Source organism: Scylla paramamosain, chromosome 9 (genome assembly GCF_035594125.1).
Source record: "Scylla paramamosain isolate STU-SP2022 chromosome 9, ASM3559412v1, whole genome shotgun sequence".
Taxonomy (NCBI): Eukaryota; Metazoa; Arthropoda; class Malacostraca; order Decapoda; family Portunidae; genus Scylla; species Scylla paramamosain.
The window spans coordinates 17,024,815-17,046,488 of NC_087159.1; the positions used below are offsets into that span (position 1 = coordinate 17,024,815).

Here is a 21,674-nt window from a genome sequence, read left to right on the forward strand (position 1 = left end):
AGTTGCAGAGCCATAAATCCTCAGTGTTATCTCTCGGTATGTTATCTAGGTGAGCAAAGCTACAGTGTGAGAGCAGACAAGCCCAATTTCTCTCAACCTGGATTTAAACCCAAGATCTCTTATTTATGAGTTGAGTGTAATGGCTTGTTACTGTAATTGTAGTAGTATTATACAATAAGGATTTTAATAGTAAATTAAGCATGCATGTAAGGGAAATGATAGTAGTAGTAGTAGTAGTAGTAGTAGTAATAGTAGTAGAGGCAGTGATAACAGCAGCAGCAACAAAACTTGTAGTAATAGTAGTGATAGTAGTAGTATAGTAGTAATTAGTGTCACAGCAGTAATAACAATGATCTTTCCCTAAGTTAATCATGACTCAAAATCTTCAGGTGCTGAGTGTGACACAAGAGATCCCAGAGGCTGACCTTTATGTGTGGGAAGACAGGGCAAACCATGGCCAGCTGGCCAAGGCACCTCTAGGTACTGTGATGGTGGCCCTGCAGCTGGCCCAGGTGAGAAGGGGCAAGACAAGGGAGATATTGGTTGACACCCTTAACCAACTTACTTACATTTCATTACTTAGTCTTCATTTGGTATGTCAAGTAAAGTGAAGAATTTGAAAGGTTGAGTGGTTGAAGGGATCAAGCTACCTTGTATAGGCCATTTGGTCTTTTAAAGTCTCCTTGTTTTCTGTGTTTTTAATGGCAGATAGTGAGATGTCCAGGAATGTATATGAGTGTGGAAGATGCAGTAGGTACAAGATGAAATGCTTGAGAATGTGAGAGAAAGGAATGACAGAAGAAAAAAAGTATTGGAACATGTAAAGACAGGAATAAATGAACAGTTTATTGAAGGCCATAACCTGGGAGAATATTTTAGAACAGGCATAATATATATAGATATATATTTATAGATGGAGGTGGACAGTTGTAAAAATGAGAAAGTAGTGGAGGGATAGAATTGAAGTGCAAGGGGTAGGAGGAGATAGACGGAGTGGAGAGGCATGAAGGAGGATACGAAAAGTGGAAAGAATAGGAAGAGTAAGGGGGTGAGAAAAGAAAGAAAAATAGGAGATAGGGATGATATTGGAGAGTGATGCTATGTGCTTAGGAAAAGAAAATAAGAATGCACAGGAAAAAAGCAACAAAGAAGAAGAAATGAGGGAAGAATGGAAGGTATAATGGAAGGAAGAATGAGAACATCAGAGATGGAAGCTAGGTAGAGGATCAACAGTGGGAGAAAAGGAAAGAAGTGAACACTGAATGACAGACAGAAAATCAGTGAAAGAGGAAGAAGGGAAAGGAGATGGAAGAAATAAGGAACCTTGTGTTTATGTGAAGAAAAAATATTGTTTGTATATTAGTGTTGGTTTTCCCATTTTATTTTCAAGAAATGTGGCTTAAGAATACTAGTCTCTCTGTGCTTTTCATGTTAAAGGGTGTGTTAATGAGGAAGATAAAGGGCTGGGAACTCTTTCTTTGGAATTTTTTATTTACTTATTTATCTGTTTATTTTATATACTTATTTATTTTCATATATATATATATATATATATATATATATATATATATATATATATATATATATATATATATATATATATATATATATATATATATATATATATATATATATATATATATATATATATATATATATATATATATTTTTTTTTTTTTATTATCTTTTTTTTTTTATGTTGCCAGCTGTGCTAAGCCTAAGCTCCTTGGGTATAGTATGGTGATCCACAAGACTATCCCTTTCTAGCAGCGGGTGACAAAGCTAAAAGTGTGAATGATGTGTTTGTGTGTGTGTGTGTGTGTGTGTGTGTGTGTGTGTGTGTGTGTGTGTTGCTTTGTCTGGGCCACCCAGTGAGATTGCCAGCCTGGTATATAGGTAGATATTTAGATAGATTTTATTCTTGTTTTCAATTAATTTTGTTACATTAGGAAACATTTTTGTCTATTGTCTCAATGTACAGTATTTCTAAAGTTATCTGTGTGATATTTTGAGGATAAAGTTAAATTAAACACTGGAGGATTTTCATGTGTCTATTGTACAATTATTGCTACAATGTATACACAATCAACAACACACAGTCAGCAAGGCATGTCAGTGTCTGACTACTTGCTGCCCTTTAGAATTATGATAATGAGAAAAGAACAAGTGGAACCCTACCAGCAAAGTGAAAGGCAGCTGCATTCACAATGGCGGCAATGAGTTTACCGCTCACTGCCCACACTCACCACACCAATCTGTCTGCCTCCACTGCTTCATGGTTGGGTAGAGTGGTCATCAAGCTGACATCTAACTAGAATAACATTGCTTGAAAGATATTTTTGTAGTTGAAGAGTTGATAATAATGTTACAGGTGTGTGAAAATTATAAGAGGCTTACTCTCAACCATCATTTTAAATACTACTCTTCATTCTAAGGAAATACTTAATACTAGAATAAGCTAACTAATGTCCCTCTTTGTTGGTACCAGCAAACATAAATACACAACAGATACCCAACATCTAACCTGCTTTTTGGAAGCAATGTTTTCATAAATTAAGTTATATATATGTACATTTTTTGTCTCAGATTTTATTTCTTAGTGTTTGATGGTGAATTACAAACAGAAAAATACCAGTGCACAACCACATCACTGCCATGCTATCACTACCACACTCTTCATCCTTTGTGTCACTTAACTATGCTCTAGTACAGAACCTACATTAGTTTCAAAAGCATTTACTTACTGTTCTCATTCTGTCTACAGGGTCTCCTGAAAAAAAAAAAAAAAAAGAATAATGGAGTACTTGTTTATCAAGCCAATTTGTAGCTCCTGCAGAATTATGCACCTTTCCATTGTCTTCCTTTACATTTTTTGGGGAACAATCTTGAAAATTCTGCAGTCAGAACTAGGCTCAGTTATATATTATGTGTCTTTCACACTTTACTGGAATTACTATACTACTTTTGACAGACCAGATACTTAGTACCCACAAAAAAAAGTATGCAGAAAAGAAAAAAAATAAAAAATAAAATAAATAAATAAATGAATAAATAAAAAAAATAAATAAATAAAAATTTCTTTTACTTCAATACTTTGTATGGCCACCACGAGCCATAAGAGTTGCTTTAATACATCTTCGGATAGGATTCAACAGTCTTTAGCAATATTCCACTTTGATATCATGCACCCAGATGTCTCTGAGTGTCTCAACCAGGTGAGGGAATGTTGAAGTGTTCCTTTCCTGGAGTTTCTGCTTCATGTTTACCCAGAATTCTTCAATAGGATTAAGGTCTGGTGAATTGCCAGACCATTCGAGGACATCCATCTTCTAATCCTCAAGTCACTTCATGACTTTCTTAGCCTTGTGGCAGGGTCTTGGATAAACAAATTGCAATCACCAATTTCATAAAAATTCAGTATGTGGCTTTGAAGGACTTCAATGTAGCAGTCTCCATTTATGATGGCATTCTTGAAAAGGGAGTAAATTCCTCCTTGCCCCATTTCATTACTAAAAGAACCCCAAATCATGATTGATGGTGGGTGTTTGACAGTCAAATACAGGTAACAGGGGTTGAGGGGACTTATGCTAAGGGCATGCCTTAGCTTGCCACACCTCACTGCATCACAATGAAATGGGGACTTGTTGCATGTATTTCTTTGCAAACTTGAGACAAGCAACACACATAAGTACAGGTTTGGAGGTTGGAGAGTGGAGATGCAGCCTCAGGTCTTTCTGATAGTGGTGTTGGATGGTACATTCCAGCCATATTATCAAGGATGGAATGGTAGGCTTGTTTGAGTTGTCTTGTTGTTATCTTGAGATTTTTCAGTACAACTCTAATGAACTTGTCTATAGTAGGTGAGGTCTTCCTGGGGCACTGTAATTGAATGATGAGGTGAAACTTCATTTCAAGGAAGTTTTTTGGCTCATGAAATGATGCTGTAGATAGCTGTTTTCCCTTCCTTTGTTCTCCTTCATTTTTTTTTTCACTGGCATATTTTCTTTGTGAAAGGCTAGAATATGTGCCTTTTCTTGATCAGTGAGCTTCTTGGGACCTATCTTAGGTGTGTGCATAGAAAAAAATCAGGGGAGAAGAAAAGGCAGGGGTTTCTTCTTTTGATAAACTTCAATCATCACCCTGTTGTAACAGTCTTATACCACACTGGCAGGAAACAGGACTGGGAGGGTTGCCAGACACTGGCTGTAGTTGTCTAGTACTATTGTAATGAGATTTAAATCTGCTACCTGCTTGGGCAAACTCTTATCTTGGAGGGTCACTTATAGGTCACAACCCATGCATTTTTCACATTCTTTTTGGGGATACTGTGATGTTAGTCATATTAAGTATCCATATGCTCAGTAATGAAGTGTTGTAGGAAATTATACCTCATAAAGGTGACAGTATATGTCTCCACTTCATCTTTACCATTGACTAAGCAGCACACATACGACACAGTGTTTTTTTCCAGATTCGAGGCATGCTGATGGCTCTTCTGGGGAGCAGCATGGAGAAGAGGCAGAATGGAAGCCAAAGTCGCCTCCTCTTTCTTAAGGATTCTGTTGTGCCCAAGCTTTTCAGACTAAAGGTAGGTTTGTATTTACCTAGTTGTAACATACAAGAGAGGAGCTAAGCTTGTAGTGTCCCATCTCCATAACTATTTTTATTCAACTTTTCCTTGAAATCATGAATATTCCTTGCAGAGACCACATCTCCCTCCAGGCCAGTCCATGCATCTATGCTTCTATGAGGGAAATTAAACTTCTTTATGTCCTGTCTGCAGGTAGTTGCTGCTTTTAGTTTTCTTCCATGTCCTCTTGTTTTTCTTTCATTCATTACAAATAGATCTTCCCTCTCCAATTTTTTTTATCACACTTCAGCATTCTCTATAGTGGGATGATGTTACCTCTCTCATTTCTTTTCCAAGGTTGGGAGTTGCATTCGAGTTAGTCTTTCTTCATAGGGTAAATCTCTCGATTCTGATATCATCTTGGTTGCTGCTTTCTGCGTGCTCTTTCCAACTTCCTTATGTATTTTTTTTTTCATATGACCAAACTACCACTGTATACTTTAGTCTTGGATGTATCATTGTGATAAGTATTTTCTCATCATTTCTTCATCCTGATACTCAAAGACCACTCTTAATAGGTTGAGAGTTTAACCTATTACCTTACTGATATGCTTTTCTGGTGATAGTTTCTCTGAAGATATCACTCTCAGGTCTTTTTTGCTGTTGTTTTGTCAATTGTTTTATTTCCCATCTTATTATATCTACACTTCCTATTACTTTTTCCAAGTTCAATCTTTTTACACTTCCCAGAGTTAAATTCCATTTGCCTTATGTTTTTCCACTCACACACTTTTTCTAAATCTCTTTGGTGTTCTTCATTCTTCTCAATAGTTTTGTGTCATCTGTGAAGAGAATTGCATAGGTGGTTACATTTTCTACCACATCATTTATATACATCACAAACATTACAGGTGTCGATACTGACCCTTTGGGAACCCCACTTAATACTGGGCACTACTTTGATGTCTGGTCCCTTATTACTATTCTCATCTCTATGTTCTTTAAGAAATCCTCCATCCACTTTAACAGCCCTTCATTTAAATTACCTATCTTTTCCAATTTCCATATAAGCCTTTTGTGTGGTACCTCGTCAAATGCCTTCCTTAAGATCGGATAAATGCAATCTGCTCAACTATCTCTCTTGTATTATATCAATTGCTTTTGAGTAATAACATGAGTTTGTAAAACAAGCTCTTAACTTTCTGAATCAAAATTGGCATTTTATAACGATCCTCTTCCCCAAATTTGGTCTATTTATGTTTTTATTCTTTCACATTTGCCACCACACTCGTCATTGAAACTGATCTGTAACTGAGTGGGTCTTGTTCGTCTCCTCCCTTGAATATGGGTACGATGTTTGCTTTCTTCCAATCCTGTGGAACTATTCCTTCAATAATTTTGAGGCAATGATGGTATATATAATTTATCCATTAGCTGTTTACTTCATTCTCTTAGTATCCATCCTGACACTCTGTCTGGTCCTGCTGCTTTCCTCACTCTAGGTTCTTCATGATCTCTCCAACTTCCTGTACTGTTAACTGAATTTCCATCATTATTCTATTTTCCTGTATGTCTGGTGGCCTGATGAATTCCTTTTACTATGGAAGAACTTTCTTGAAGCTCTTACTCATAATTTCCACCATCTCTATTGGATCTTCATATACAACTCCATCCACTCAGTTTCTCTATGCCCTATTTACTTTTCAGTTTGCCATTCACGTGCCTGTAGGAGAGTTTGGGCTCATGTTTATACCTGTCTATTACATCTTTTTAATATTGCCTTTGTTCTTCCCTTAAAATTTATATGTAGTTGTTTCTTGTCTGTTTGTATTTACATTGTTACCCCGCTATTTGTGGGGGTTACATTCCAAGGCCTCCTGTCAATAGTGAAAATCCACAGATCTGGGAAACCACCTCTACAAGACTCAGAAATATCTATGTTTATAGTTTAAACCAGAAAATATATGTCTCACTTGTTATATGCATTTAAAATTCACTTTAACACAATAAGAAACAATTATACGCATTGTACATAACATTTTAATGAAAAAAGGACAGTACACTATAAATTGAAAGGGGATATGTATAGTAAACCCTTGATATAACAAACCTCTGTTTACAGAATTTTGGGTATAATGACCCCTTTAAGGCTTTCAAACATTCGTTTTATTTTACATACTAACTGTTCGCAAATTATAGCATATTTCAAAATTATTGAATGCTTGCTATATTTTATGAACATCCCAGGTCTTAAAATGGGGGAAAGTTGACTGACGTGCAGTCAACAGCATATTTTTCAAAAGTGGTAAGGTTTTTCTCCTGTGGAGGCTAGCAGTACTCTCAGCAGTCACATCATGTGCATCTAACTCCTGATTGGCTGCTGCCTGCCTCCTCCCTTCTGAGTCCCACTCTCTCTCTCTCTCTCTCTCTCTCTCTCTCTCTCTCTCTCTCTCTCTCTCTCTCTCTCTCTCTCTCTCTCTCTCTCTCTCTCTCTCTCTCTCTCTCTCTCTCTCTCTCTCTCTCTCTCTCTCTCTCTCTCTCTCTCTCTCTCTCTCTCTCTCTCTCTCTCTCTCCCCAAATAAACTGTTATGATCATATGATCAAATGCAGCAACTGCCATAATCTATGATGCAAAAAGAGACTTTGTAAATACAGTAAACTCTTGATATAACAAACACATATAGGGGAAGGGTGGGTTGTTAAAGCAAAAAATTCGCTATATTTGAAGGTCATTAAGATACATCTAATGAACACTGTTATTTATGGCAAGTCATTTGGTCATATGCATCCTCTTATCTCTCCTGACTTCTGGTTGCATGTTATATTCATAGAAGTTAATAGCAGTTATTTATTTTGTGCAGTACAGTACTGTCCTCATTTAAATGTAAAGGAAAGGATGTGTACACTTCAAATTTCTCATGTGTGTATGTGTGTGTGTGTGTGTGTGTGTATTTACCTAGTTGTGAGATGCAGAAAAAGAGCCATACTTAGGCTCATGCTGTCCTGTCTGTGTTTCTTAGCATCTAACTTTGCCTTAAATTATGAATTGTTTTTGCACACACAATCTCTTCATTGAGTCCATTCCAAGCTGTTATACATCTGTGTGGAAACCTATATTTCTTGAGGTCTCTTCTGTATGTGCTTTTTTTTTCAGTTTCTTGCTGTGTCCTGTTCTATTGCTCACATCCCTGATCAGTAAATCTTCTCTATTAATCTTCTCCATTCCCTTTTGGATTCTGTATATTGCTATTAGGTCTCCTCTCTGCCTTCTTTCTTCCAATGTTGTTAGCCCTAATTCTTTTAGTCTTTTTTTGTATGGAGATTGTTCAGTCTTGCTGGTATTTTTGTTGCAGCTCTCTTTATTCTTTTCAGCTTTCTGATTGTTTTCTTAAGTCTTGGTGATCACACCAGTACTGCATATTCCAATCATGGTTGCATCATTGATGCTATCAGTTTCTTGATCATATCTTCATTCAGGTATGTAAAGGCTGTCCTTATATTTCTGATCAGGTTATACACTTCTCTAGTTATTTTATTTATGTGCTTCTCAGGTGATAACTAATCTGTCATAATTACTCCCAAGTCTTTTTCTTCTGTTGTTTTACTTGTTCTTTCATCAGCTAATGAATTATTCCCTTTAATTCTTCTACTACTTCTGAATTCTGTCAAGCTGCACTTCTTAATATTTAATTCCATTTGCCACTTATAAGCTCATTCATTTATCATATCAAGATCTTGTTGTAGGACAGCACAGTCTTCTTGATTTGTCACTTTCATTATCTTGGTGTCATATGCAAACATAGTTATGTAGCCCATTGCACCTTCTACTATATAATTTATGTACACTGCGAACATAATTGGTACTAGTACACATCCTTGTGGGACCCTGCTTATCACTTCCTTTCAGCTTGATATGGTATTTCAAATTACTGTCCTTATTTCTCTATTGAGTAAAAAACCTTCCATCATTTTAGTACTGATCCTCCAATTCCTGCTTCATGTTTCAGTTTCTATATATCCATTTGTGTGACACCTTATTAAATGCCTTTTCCAAGTCTAGGTATATACAGTCTATCCATCTTTCCCTTTCATCCACTATATCAATTACCCCGGAGTAGAAGCTCATTAAATTTGTGGTACATGACTGGTTTCCTCTGTATCCAAATTGTCTTTCTGTTAAGATGTTATTAGTCTCTAGGTGTTCCATCCATTTCTTTTTTACTATCCTTTCACATATCTTTGCTATTACACTTGTTAGCAAGATGGGTCTGTACTTCAGAGGGTCTTCTCTATTCCCATTTTTATATATTGGAACTGTGTCTGCCTGTTTCCAGTCCTTTGGCACTTTTCAGTGATCCATTGAGATGTTAATTAAGTTGCAAATCTTCTCAGACAATTGGTGACTACACTCCTGCAGAACCCAATTTGAAACATTATCTGGTCCTGTCACTTTCATCCTAACAAGTACATCCATCATTTTCTTGACTTCATGTGTTTTTGTCCTTATCTTTGTTAGTTTGTCTTGTCTTTCTGTTCTGATTATTTCATTGAAGACACTTTCTGTATTGAAAACGTACTTTTTTTGTAGGAGAGACACCGACCAAGGACAACAAATTCCACTAAAAAAAAAAAAAAAAAAAGGCCCACTGAGATGCTGGTCCTCAAATAGGGTCCAAAGCGGTAGTCAAAAATTGAAGGATAAATGTCTTGAAACCTCCCTTTTGAAAGAATTCAAGTCATAGGAAGGTGGAATACAGAAACAGGCAGGGAGTTCCAGAGTTTACCAGAGAAAGGGATGAATGATTGAGAGTATTAGTTAACTCTTGCATTAGAGAGGTATACAGAATAGGGGTGAGAGAAAGAAGAAAGTCTTGTGCAGCAAGGCTGTGGGAGGAGGGGAGGCATGCGGCCAGCAAGATTAGAAGAGTAGTTAGCATGAAAATAACGGTAGAAGTTAGCAAAAGATGCAACATTGTAGCAATGAGAAAGAAGCTGAAGACAGTCAATTAGAGGAGAGGAGCTGATGAGACAAAAAAGCTTTTGGTTCCACCCTGTCTAGAAGAGCAGTATGAGTGGAACCCCCCCAGACATGTGAAGCATAATCCATACATAGATAGATAAGGCCACTGTATAGAATCAGCAGCTGCAAGGATGAGAAAAACTGGTGGATATGTCTCAGATTGCCTAACTTCATAGAAGCTGTTTTAGCTAGATTTGAGATGTGAAGTTTCCAGTTTAGATTATAAGTAAAGGACAGACCGAGGATGTTCAGTGTAGAAGAGGGGGACAGTTGAGAGTCACTGAAGGAGAGGGGATAGTTGTATGGAAGGTTGTGTTGAGTTGATAAATGGAGGAATTGAGTTTTGAGGCATTTAACAGTACTAAGTTTGCTCTTCCCAATCAGAAATTTTAGAGAAATCAGAAGTCAGACATTCTGTGTTTTCCCTGTGTGAAATGTTTACTTCCTGAAGGGTTGGACATCTATGAAAAGACATGGAAAAGTGCAGGGTGGTATTATCAGGGTAGGAGTGGATAAGGCAAGAAGTTTGGTTTAGATCATTGATGAATAATAGGAAGAGAGTGGGTGACAGGACAGAACCCTGAGGAACACCACTGTTAATAGATTTAGGAGAAGAACATTGACCATCTACCACAGCAGCGATAGAACAGTCAGAAAGGAAAGTTGAGGTGAAGTTACAGAGAGAAGGATAGAAGCTGTAGGAGGATAGTTTGGAAATCAAAGCTTTGTGCCAGACTATATTAAAAGCTTTTGATATGTCCAAGGCAAAAGCAAAAGTTTCACCAAAATCCCTAAAAGAGAAAGCTAGATCACTAGTAGATCAGTCTTGACAGAACCCATACTGGTGATCAGATAGAAGGTTGTGAAGTAATAGATGTTTAAGAATCTTCCTGTTGAGGATAGATTCAAAACTTTAGATAGGCAGGAAATTAAAGCAATTGGACGGTAGTTTGAAGGATTAGAATGGTCACCTTTTTAGGAGCAAGCTGAATGTAGGCAAACTTCCAGCAAGAAGGAAAGGTAGATATTGACAGATAGAGTTGAAATAGTTTGACTAGGCAAGATGCAGGCATGAAGGTGCAGTTTTGGAGAACAGTAGGAGGGACCCCATCAGGTTCATAAGCCTTCTGAGGGTTTAGGTCAGTGAGGGCATGGAAAACATCATTGCGAAGAATTTTAATAGGTAGCATGAAGTAATCAGAGGTTGGGAGAGGCAGGAACATACCCTGAATCATCCAAGGTAGAGTTTTTAGCAAAGATTAGAATGAAGAGTTCAGCTTTAGAGATAGATGTGATAACAATGGTGCCATCTGGTTGAAATAAAGAAGGGGAAGAAGAAGCAAAGTTATTGGAGATGTTTTTGGTGCAGTGCCAGAAGTCATGAGGGGAGTTAGATTTTGAAAGATTTTGACATCTGTTAATGAAGGAGTTTTTGACTAGTTGGAAAACAGACTTGGCATGATTCCAGGTAGAAATATAAAACGCATAAGATTCTGGTGATGGAAGGCTCAAGTACCTTTTGTGGGCCACCTCTCTACCATGTATAGCATGAGAACAAGCTGTGTTAAACCAAGGTTTGGAAAGTTTAGGTTGAGAAAAAGAGTGAGTAACGTACACCTCCATACCAGACACTATCACCTCCATTATGCACTCGGTACACAGAAAGAGGTCTGTGACACGGAAGCAGTAGTCATCTCAAGGAAAATCAGTAAAATACCTCCTCAGGTATTTTACCCAATTAGCAGAGGCAAAATGCCAGAGGCACCTCTGCTTAGGGGATCCTAAGGAGGGATTGGAGTGTTAGGACAAGATACAGATGAGATTGTGATTGGAGGAGTCCAATGGAGAAGATAGGGCATAAGCAGGATTAGGGGCATAAGCAGAATTAGAGATTAGGAAAAGGTCAAGAATGTTGGGCATATCTCTAAGACTGTCAGGAATACGAGTAGGGTGTTGCACCAATTGCTCTAGGTCGTGGAGGATAGCAAAGTTAAAGGCTAGTTCACCAGGATGGTCAGTGAAGGGAGAGGAAAGCCAAAGCTGGTGGTGAACATTGAAGTCTCCAAGAATGGAGATCTCTGCAAAAGGGAAGAGAGTCAGAATGTGCTCCACTTTGGAAGTTAAATAGTCAAAGAATTTCTTATAGTCAGAGGAGTTAGTTGAGAGGTATACAGTACAGATAAATTTAGTTTGAGAGTAACTCTGTAGTCGTAGCCAGATGGTGGAAAACTTGGAAGATTCAAGAGAGGGAGGATGAGAGCAGGTTAAAATGTTGCGCACATAAACACAACATCCAGCTTTGGATTGAAAATGAGGATAGAGAAAGTAGGAGGGAACAGAAAAGGGGCTACTGTCAATTGCTTCAGACACCTGTGTTTCAGTGAGGAAAAGAAGATGAGGTTTAGTAGAGGAGAGGTGGAGTTGTACAGATTGAAAATTAGATCTAAGACTGTGAATGTTGTGGAAGTTAATGAAGAAGTTGAGGGGGGCGTCAAGACATTTAGGGTCAATACCAGAAGAGCAGTCTGACCTGGGGACATTTGTGGTCCACTCCCCAGATAGAGACTCTGAGGCTGGTGTAGGAGTTGCCATGATAATTCTGAATTTTGATGAAGAGACTCTGAGGCTGGTGTAGGAGTTGCCATGATAATTCTGAATTTTGATGAAGAGACTCTGAGGCTGGTGTAGGAGTTGCCATGATAATTCTGAATTTTGAGTGAATGGTGTGTGTGTGTGTGTGTGTGTGTGTGTGTGTGTGTGTGTGTGTGTGTGTGTGTGTGTGTGTAATTAGGTGCTTGTAGTTTTGTGTGAAGGAAGAGAGTTGTCTTTAGAGGGCAGGCTGTGACTGTTCCCTTTTGTTGTGAGACACAAAGGGAAACGTTCAGGGAGGTCACAGCTGGGTTTAATGATAGGTTCACAGCATCACCTGATCCAGCGCTTTAGACCTCACTGGGAGTAATTATCGTTTTGGCAGGTCATCACATCTACCAGTTCATTGATATATTCTATCATTTCATTACTGACTGTGAGTTTCTTAATATCATCTGTATTTTTCTAATTTGCCATTGATATATCTGTAGAATAATTTTGGTTCATGCTTGCACTTGTTAATAATATTCTTTTCATAATTCTTCTGTTCATTTCTTCTTGTTTTAACATATTGGTTTCATTTCCTTTTGTAAGCAGTTGACTTGTCTTGCCGCATGTTTTTTCTCCACTTGTTCCATGCTTTTTCTTTTTGTTGTCTGGCTTGTATACATTTCCAACGAAACCACTCTTCCCGTTTTTGTTGATCAGTTTTCTTTTTTGATATTTTTTTCTAGGAAGATGGCTCAATTCTTGTCAGTCATTTGTGTTGAAGAATAGGTTTCATTGTGCATCCTCAAAGTACGTCTTTAGTTGCTGGAAAGTCTTTTTTTGTGGTCTTCATTTTTTATTTTAATATCGCCTTCATTTAGCTGGGACTCTATTAGTGCACAGTCACTCTTACCAGTTGGGTTCTTCTACGTTATATTCTCTATTATGTTCACTTTCTTCGTAAAAATCAGATTGTGTTATGCAGAATTTTGTGTTTTTCTCAACCTACTGCGTGAGAAGGTTTTCCATGGGTAACTCAAAAACTTTATTTCCCCATGACACTTCACCACCTGCCGTTGACTAGTTTTCCCATGACACTTCCTCACAAGTAAAGTCTCCCATTATGAGTATGTCATCATTATCTTTGAGTAGACACTGAGTGATTCTTTGTGTCATTTAATTTTTTCTTGTAGTCTTGTTCTGTACAAGAATTTGTTTTTGGTGGAACATAAACAGTTATTAAATTCACATACTGGGCATGTAGAAGAGTGTTTGTATGTCTGTGAAAAAGTGTGTGTTTACGTGAAAGTGGGTCTGTTTGTTTGTGTGTACAGTACAGTATTCAGTCAGTACAGTACAACAGTAAAATTTTAAGCTAATTGATCAATAATTTAATATATGCAATAAATAAATAAATAAATAAGTGTATATATATATATATATATATATATATATATATATATATATATATATATATATATATATATATATATATATATATATATATATATATATATATATATATATATATATATATATATATTAGTTTTATTTACATTAGTATTAAATGTACTTACCTATATATGTTGGTTGTTATGCTGCTTGCCATGTGTACAGTACTTGGGTAACACGTTTATGGATCTTATTGGTATCTTCCTTGTATTTCTATTATTTTAACTCCCCCTGAAACAGTTAACATCAAGACAATTCATGTCAGCCAACAACCTCTCCCCTAAATTAGTCCATTAATGATATATATATATATATATATATATATATATATATATATATATATATATATATATATATATATATATATATATATATATATATATGACCCTAGCAACACAAAACAACATCATTGCAATCTACAATGTACATTGACTTATGGTGGCATCATATATACTGTGTGCAACAAGGGATTCCTAAGCATTTTAGGAATAGGTAGAGGAAGACTGAATTCAGCAAGAAGGCCCACAACCATGACAGGTACTACCCCACAAGACTGTAGAGGACATCAAGTGTCAGGAAACAAGATTCCTGATGGCACTCTGGCACTGGTGCATCAACACATTGACAGCTTCCCAACAGTGACGAGCCACTACACATGTGCAAAGTCACCAAATCTCTGTTACCTAGATACATATCTGAATATTGGTAAAATGTATCACCTTTATGTTCTGTGGATGAAGGACAACCATCATAATCAATAATGAGCAGGTTGTGAAGGAAAGTCTTTACAGGAAAGTCTTCCACACAAAAAAGTCTTTCCTTTAAGCCACCAAAGAGTGATACTTGCTCCAAATGTGACTCCCTTAAGACTGCAATCCAGCTTGCAAAGCACCAAAACACAGAGGATGACAAAGAATTACAGGTATGTACATCTTTGGCGAGATGGAATCAGCAGCTACTGAAGGACATAGGTATGAATGCTGATGACGACACTCATGTCATATGCCTTAACCTTCAACAAACACTGCCCATTCCACACCTGTCAACGAATGTTGCTTACTACAAACACAAGATCTGCATGTATAGTGTATATAAGCAACATGAAGATGGGCAAAAACACCCATGTGTGGGATGAGGTGAAAAGGAAATATGTGGTTCTATTGAGGCTGTGTCATGTCAGAAAAACTGGATCTCTGATGAATGTGAGAGGGCAGACTCTGGAAACCTTCTAGTCTTCAGTGATAATTGTGGCTGCTGAAACAAAAACACAAACATCATGTTGTCATGCTTTGAAGAACTTCACTGTAAGAGGCTGCATGAGGTGACCCGCTACTACCACATCCCTGGGCACAGCTACATGCCATGCGATAGAGCATTTGGTCACATTGAAAAAAATATTAGGAAATCAGCAGACATTTATGACTTTGAAGGGTACTGCAAGCTGATTGAGACTGCTGTACGTGCTGGTAACCTGGTTATTTGTGTGTAAAGGTCGGATTTCCTCATTTACAACATTCTGCAAGGCCACATAATACATCAGAAGCCCTGTAAGCTACCCTCATTTTCCAACTGCAGAAAGTTATGCTTCAAGATGCAGTTCAGAGAAGGTTACCAGTTATCTCAGGGATATGATGACCCCTTACAGTCAGTGAGACTGTTGCCAGGCTGTGCCAATTACAAGCACTCTTCTTTCAATCTTTCTAAGGTCATACTGACTCCTAAGTACCAGGTACCTATCATGCTCAACCTGAAGAAGGTCAGGGACATTGACTTTCTCCTCCAGTACATGCCCCCAAGCAATAAGGACTACTATGAAAAGATTTTTCCAAGTAGATGCCATGGAAAAATCTGGAGAAATGGAAGAGGAAGATGCAGACAATGACTTCCTGGATTAAGATGAGGTGTAACTTCTACTCCCTACACCTACATAATTTTGTGTAAGTACATCGTATTGCAGTTTCATGAAAGTAGAAAATTATGGAATATTTCCACCATTATTGTGCAATTCATACTGTACATCTATATTCTGTTATCATTCTATTAGTTTCTAATGTTTTATTCTTTTTATGTGTTTGCCATATCCAACAATGTTCTTTAGCATTATGTATGAATTTCATTGCATTACATAAAGTATTTGGTTTATTATTGATTTTTTAATGTGGTATGATAGTGAATGCAATCATACTCAAACTGGAGAAGGCCACATTTATTGTTTCATCATTTGAAATACTGATAAAATGTAGAATTTGTAGTAGGTCCACTCATGCATAATTCATCAAAATCATGTGGTTGGTTTCAAAGATATACCATTTTGAACACTAAAACTTTGAATGGCATTTTCTCAGTTTTTTATAGGTGACACTTATTGACTTCCTGAACTAAGTGCCTCATTTTTTAACTTTTAATTTTTGTATACATTTTTTTCGTCTGGTTTCTATTCTGCAGATGTATCTTTTCTTTACTTGCATTCCTGGGACTTTGCATAAAAAAAGTGTTTGCTTCTTTCTCTAACTTTTCAAATTTTTTTTCTTAGCCACAGTTACCAATTTTTCATGTTTACCCTGTCTTTCTTTATTAAGAATCTGCTTATATTTATATTTTTACATTCCCCATTTTCTTTTTAGTTTCCTAGTGTTTTTCAAAACTGTTTCCACCATGTTGGTGCTTTGCAGTACAACCTTGAACGGTTGGTCTATTTTTGGATCATACTTCCCAAGCCTTGAAAATTCCTCGACTGCCAATTCTTCTTCTCCAGTCACAGCATTTAAAATTTTAGATACCTTTACAGGCTCATGTTTATCTCTTTCAATCCTGTTTATAATTACTTCTTTTTGCCAAAGAACACAACAGATTTATTAATATCTACTGTGTCTGATACATTTGGGGCTATTTCCTATAAGATTTTTTTATTTCCTTCTTTATCTCTATTTTTCCTGCTTGTGTCTGCTTGATCTCTTTTTCTTTTAAAATCTTAGCATAGGTTTGAATTATGCCATCAATACATGCTGACACAATTTCACTAGCTTGTTCTATTTTCTTTGTCAAGATTTTTTTCTATGATATCACCTACGTTCTTCATCTCAACTTCCTGTTTTATTTTTCTTATATCCTGCTGATTTTGAAACACATGATCAATATCCCTGGAATTTGATTTTATATCATTCAACTCCAATGAAATCTTGTTAACTTCTTCCTCTTTTTTATTTATTTCACTCTAATTTTTCATTTCTTCTCAATATTTTCTCTAGCAAATCTTTTACTCCTGATAATTCGTTTTCCAGATGTTTGACTCTGGATACCAGTCTCATAAATTCATTATCTACTAAATCAAAGTAGATAACTTTTTTTTTTCTTAGATTCTCTTTTTGAAGCCATGGTGATGGTTTGTACTCTTGTTAGTCTGAGTCAATCATTCCTTCATTACCAAGCCTGTGAAACCAGCAGCTCCCAACACCATACCCAGCATTGAAGCACACTGCCAGATGTATGATTTGATTACTTTTTTTTATTTTTTTATCCTGTTTTCACTTTGTAATCACTTCACAATGTTGCTTAGACCTTTATTAATTTGGGACTTCTGACTCAATTCTAAGTATTACTACATAATTGGTACTTTCATGGAGAGCAGTAAAGAACATCCTCCCTCTCTGCACGTGTGTTGTGTGTTGTTGGGGAGCTGGGTGTGGTTTCCTGGTTTTCTTGGGCACCATGTATTTTATTGTATTTGAGTTATTGCTGTTTTGTGCCGTTAAATGTTGCTGGGATTTAGAGCTGTTTTGAGAGCTCTGGAGTCAAAGGATATAGAGATTCTCTGTTGAGCAGTGATTGTTTTCTTTCTTTCTGGGTTTTACAGTGTTTAGATGGTACCTTCCTGTCCTCTGGGAGACTGTAAATATACTACTGGCCAACAGGAGGATATAATAGTCTGTGGGTGTGGGTGGTCTGTCTAGTGGGAGGTAGCTCACAGATTATTATAAACATCTGTCATAGCTGTGCCTCCCCTAGCACATGGTATGCAACTCTTTCTTAGCAAGTAGAAGTTAGATGGCAGTTGTAATACTCCCTTACCTGTAGGTGGGTAAAACAGGTTGGTGATTTTATATATTTAATTGTTACAGGAGACCAGTGGAACTGTAAACTCATATGTGGGCCCCATGCTAAACTATGCAAGAGGTAGTTTAGGGAAGGTTACCTGAGTTAGTGGCAGATGTGAGAGGGGCTGAGTCTGGAGTTGCAACAATATATATATATATATATATATATATATATATATATATATATATATATATATATATATATATATATATATATATATATATATATATATATATATATATATATATATATATATATATATATATATATATATATACACACACACACACACACACACACACACACACACACACACTTTATACACTTTATTATGTTTGTCTGTAATACATATATAAGCTTAAGGTACAATTAATTGAAAGACAAACAGCCCATTATGAAGCACAAGCTTTTTGGGCACACTTAATATCTACTTAATACTGAAATGTAAAACAACACTAAACTAAAAATCTAATTGAAGAAAATGTAAAAAAAAAAAATTAATAGCAATAACAAAAGATTTAGGGATAAATGGCTTTGCAAGAACAGGAAGGAAAGGAGAAAAATCATAATTATACATGAGAAATAGAGAAAATTGAAGTGGAATCTGATTATAAACAAGCAAATATTAGTTTTGAGAATAATTAAACAAACAGAAATAAATATGTATATATACTAGAGGTTATAAACTATTTTAGTTACAGAGGATATGAACTATTTGGTTACAATACCAAGAAACAAAATAATTGATATTGATAAAAATTGATTGAAGTACAAGATGTGTCAGTATTGAGACAAATATTCTTTTAGTTTTCTCTTAAAGATATTTACGCTTAATGAATTTTTTATGTGTGACAGGGTGCTATTCCATATTTTGGGACCTTTATACATTTATACCTTTATACACACACACATACACACACACACACATACATACATACATACAGCAGAACCTCGGTTTTTTAACTTAATTTGTTCCTGAATGCTGTTCAAAATCCCAAACATTCAAAAACCAAAACTATTTTCACCGTAGGAATCAATGTAAAATAGATTAATTTGTTCTCAGATACCCATCCACTATTTCTTAGTGGATAATGATCGACATTGCTAAGATGGCTGCTCTGCACCATCTTCAGCTTGGAAATTTTTTATCCAGAAAAGATGTATTGAATGAACTTAGTAACACAAAACTCATCAAAAGATATTCTTTAGACAATTCAAGCATTCTCTTTGTCGTCAGTCAAGTGAGGAAAGCCTTACAGAGTGACACAGAGAGGACCCACCCACTCACCACCAAAATGAAGGACGAAAAATAAGGATACTGTAGGTCCATTAAAGGCAGCAGATGGGGAGCTGGTTAGTTCTGGGGAGGAGATTAGTAAACTTCTGAATGATTATTTTTTAACTGTCTTCACTCAGGAAAACATGCAGGATATGCCAGATAGTGAACAGGTGTTTAGAGCAGATGAGTATGAGAAGCTGACGGATATTTCCATAACTAGGGAGATAGTGGAGCAGGAGATAGATAGGCTAAAAAAGTTCAAGTCACCAGGACCTGATGAAATATATCCCAGAGTACTGAAGGAATGTAAAAAGATTATTAGTGAGCCGTTAGTTTCTGTCTTTAGGAAATCACTGGAGTCGGGTGAGGTACCAGAAATGTGGAGGCAGGCTAATGTAGTACCCATCTTTAAGAAAGGGGATAAAACTTTAGCGTCTAATTATAGACCGGTCAGCTTAACTTCAGTTGTAGGTAAAATGTTAGAGTCAATAATAGCCAGGAACATTAGGGAACATTTAGACAAACATAACTTGATAAATCAGTCACAGCATGGCTTCACGAAGGGGAAGTCTTGCCTGACAAACTTGTTAAGTTTTTACAGTAAGGTGTACGAGGCAGTAGATAATGGAGATAGTTATGATATCTTATATCTGGACTTTAGTAAAGCATTCGACAAGGTGCCCCATCAAAGGCTCCTGAGAAAGGTTAGGGCGCACGGGATAGATGGGAAGGTGTTAGGTTGGATAGGGTCATGGCTTGGTAACAGGCGACAGAGAGTGCTAATAAACGGCTCGAAATCCGAGTGGGGTCATGTCATTAGTGGGGTGCCACAGGGATCAGTATTAGGGCCATTATTATTTCTAATATATATCAATGACTTGGATAGTGGAATTAATAGCGATGTTAGTAAATTTGCGGATGACACAAAGATAGGTAGATTAATTAGGTCAGAAGCGGATGCCATCGCCTTGCAGACAGACTTAGATAGAATGAATGAATGGACGGATAGATGGCAAATGCAATTTAATATCAATAAATGCAAAGTGCTTAGCGTAGGTAGAGGAAACCCACACAATAGGTACACATTAAACACCCAAACTTTGGTAGGTACAGGGTACGAGAAAGATTTAGGAGTTATAGTTAGCTCTGAACTCCGTCTAGGGAAACAATGCATAGAAGCCAGAAACAAGGCAAATAGGGTACTAGGATTCATTTTTAGGAGTGTTAAAAGTAGAAGGCCGGAGGTAATATTAAAGTTATACTTGGCGCTGGTCAGACCTCATCTAGACTACGCTGTGCAGTTCTGGTCCCCACATTACAGGAAAGATATAGGTCTATTAGAATCAGTACAGAGGAGAATGACTAAAAGGATACAGGGGATGAGGAGTATTCCTTACGAAGCGAGGTTGAAGCGGTTAAATTTACATTCTCTAGAGAGACGTAGGTTAAGAGGGGACCTGATAGAGGTCTTTAAGTGGTATAAGGGTTATAACAAGGGAGATGTAAGCAAAATTCTTAGGATCAGCAACCAGGGTAGAACAAGAAATAACGGGTTCAAGCTTGAAAAATTTAGGTTTAGGAAGGAGATAGGAAAAAATTGGTTCTCGAATAGAGTGGTAGATGAGTGGAACGGACTCAGTAATCATGTAGTTAGTGCTAGGACACTAGAGAGCTTTAAGAGAAGATTAGACAAGTTTATGGATGGGGATGATAGGTGGAAATAGGTAGGAGTGTTTCATACAGGGACTGCCACGTGTAAGCCTGGTCGCTTCTTGCAGCTTCCCTTATTTCTTATGTTCTTATGTTCTTATAACACTTAAGACATCTTGCTGCTGAGAAAAACTACTGGGAAAATGCAGGTGTTCTGTGGTGATGGCATTGTGGGTCATGAGAGAGCCACATGAAGTTTGGGATTACTCCTGAGCACTGAACCGTGTTTGTTTACATTGAGGTTCTTCATCAGGATTGTATTTAACTTATTTCAAAGATTGAACTACTGTCTTATCCTCTGTATCTCCTCCAAATATACAAAAACAAAAATATTTATAGAAACTATAAATTAGTAATAATTACTTACAGAGTGACACAGAAAGGACCCACCTACTCACCACCAAAATGAAGGTGATTATAACACTTAAAACATTTTGCTGCTGAGAAAAACTACTGGGAAAATGCAGGTGTTCTGTGGTGATGGCATTGTGGGTCATAGAGAGAGCCACATGAAGTTTGGGATTACTCCTGAGCACTGAACCGTGTTTGTTTACATTGAGGTTCTTCATCAGGATTGCATTTAACTTATTTCAAAGATTGAATTACTGTGTTATCCTCTGTATCTCCTCCAAATATACAAAAAACAAAAATATTTATAGAAACTATAAATTAGTAATAATTGGTAGCTTTTGTTATGTCTTGTAGTATTTGAAATCAAGAAACTTTCTTTGAAAACTGAATTATGGTATGCCAACTGAAGCAATTGTGAGTTAAATTTTTTATTTGAAAACCAACTAATTCAGAAAGGGAGACATTTGGTAACTGAGGCTCCACTGATATATATATATATATATATATATATATATATATATATATATATATATATATATATATATATATATATATATATATATATATATATATATTTATTTATTTATTTATTTATTTATTTATTTTATATAGATAGATAG

At 36.5% G+C, this 21,674-nt stretch overlaps 1 protein-coding gene across 17 annotated transcripts in view; it reads left to right on the plus strand.

The window, feature by feature from the left end:
• The window catches only part of LOC135103699 (uncharacterized), a 114,108-nt gene that overhangs the window by 73,954 nt on the left and 18,480 nt on the right, over window positions 1-21,674 (plus strand). For 14 of the 17 annotated variants that reach the window (XR_010270167.1, XM_064010283.1, XM_064010289.1 and 11 more), the window contains 2 exons: window positions 390-512; window positions 4,472-4,588. Coding sequence is in view for 15 of the 17 variants with exons in the window: in XM_064010283.1 (XP_063866353.1) it covers window positions 390-512; window positions 4,472-4,588 (240 nt within the window). In the remaining 2 variants the exon portion in view is untranslated. Of the gene's footprint in view, window positions 1-389; window positions 513-4,471; window positions 4,589-7,942; window positions 8,048-21,072; window positions 21,163-21,674 lie in introns of those variants that run through there. The other 3 variants (XR_010270168.1, XM_064010292.1, XM_064010291.1) reach the window with 3 other exon arrangements.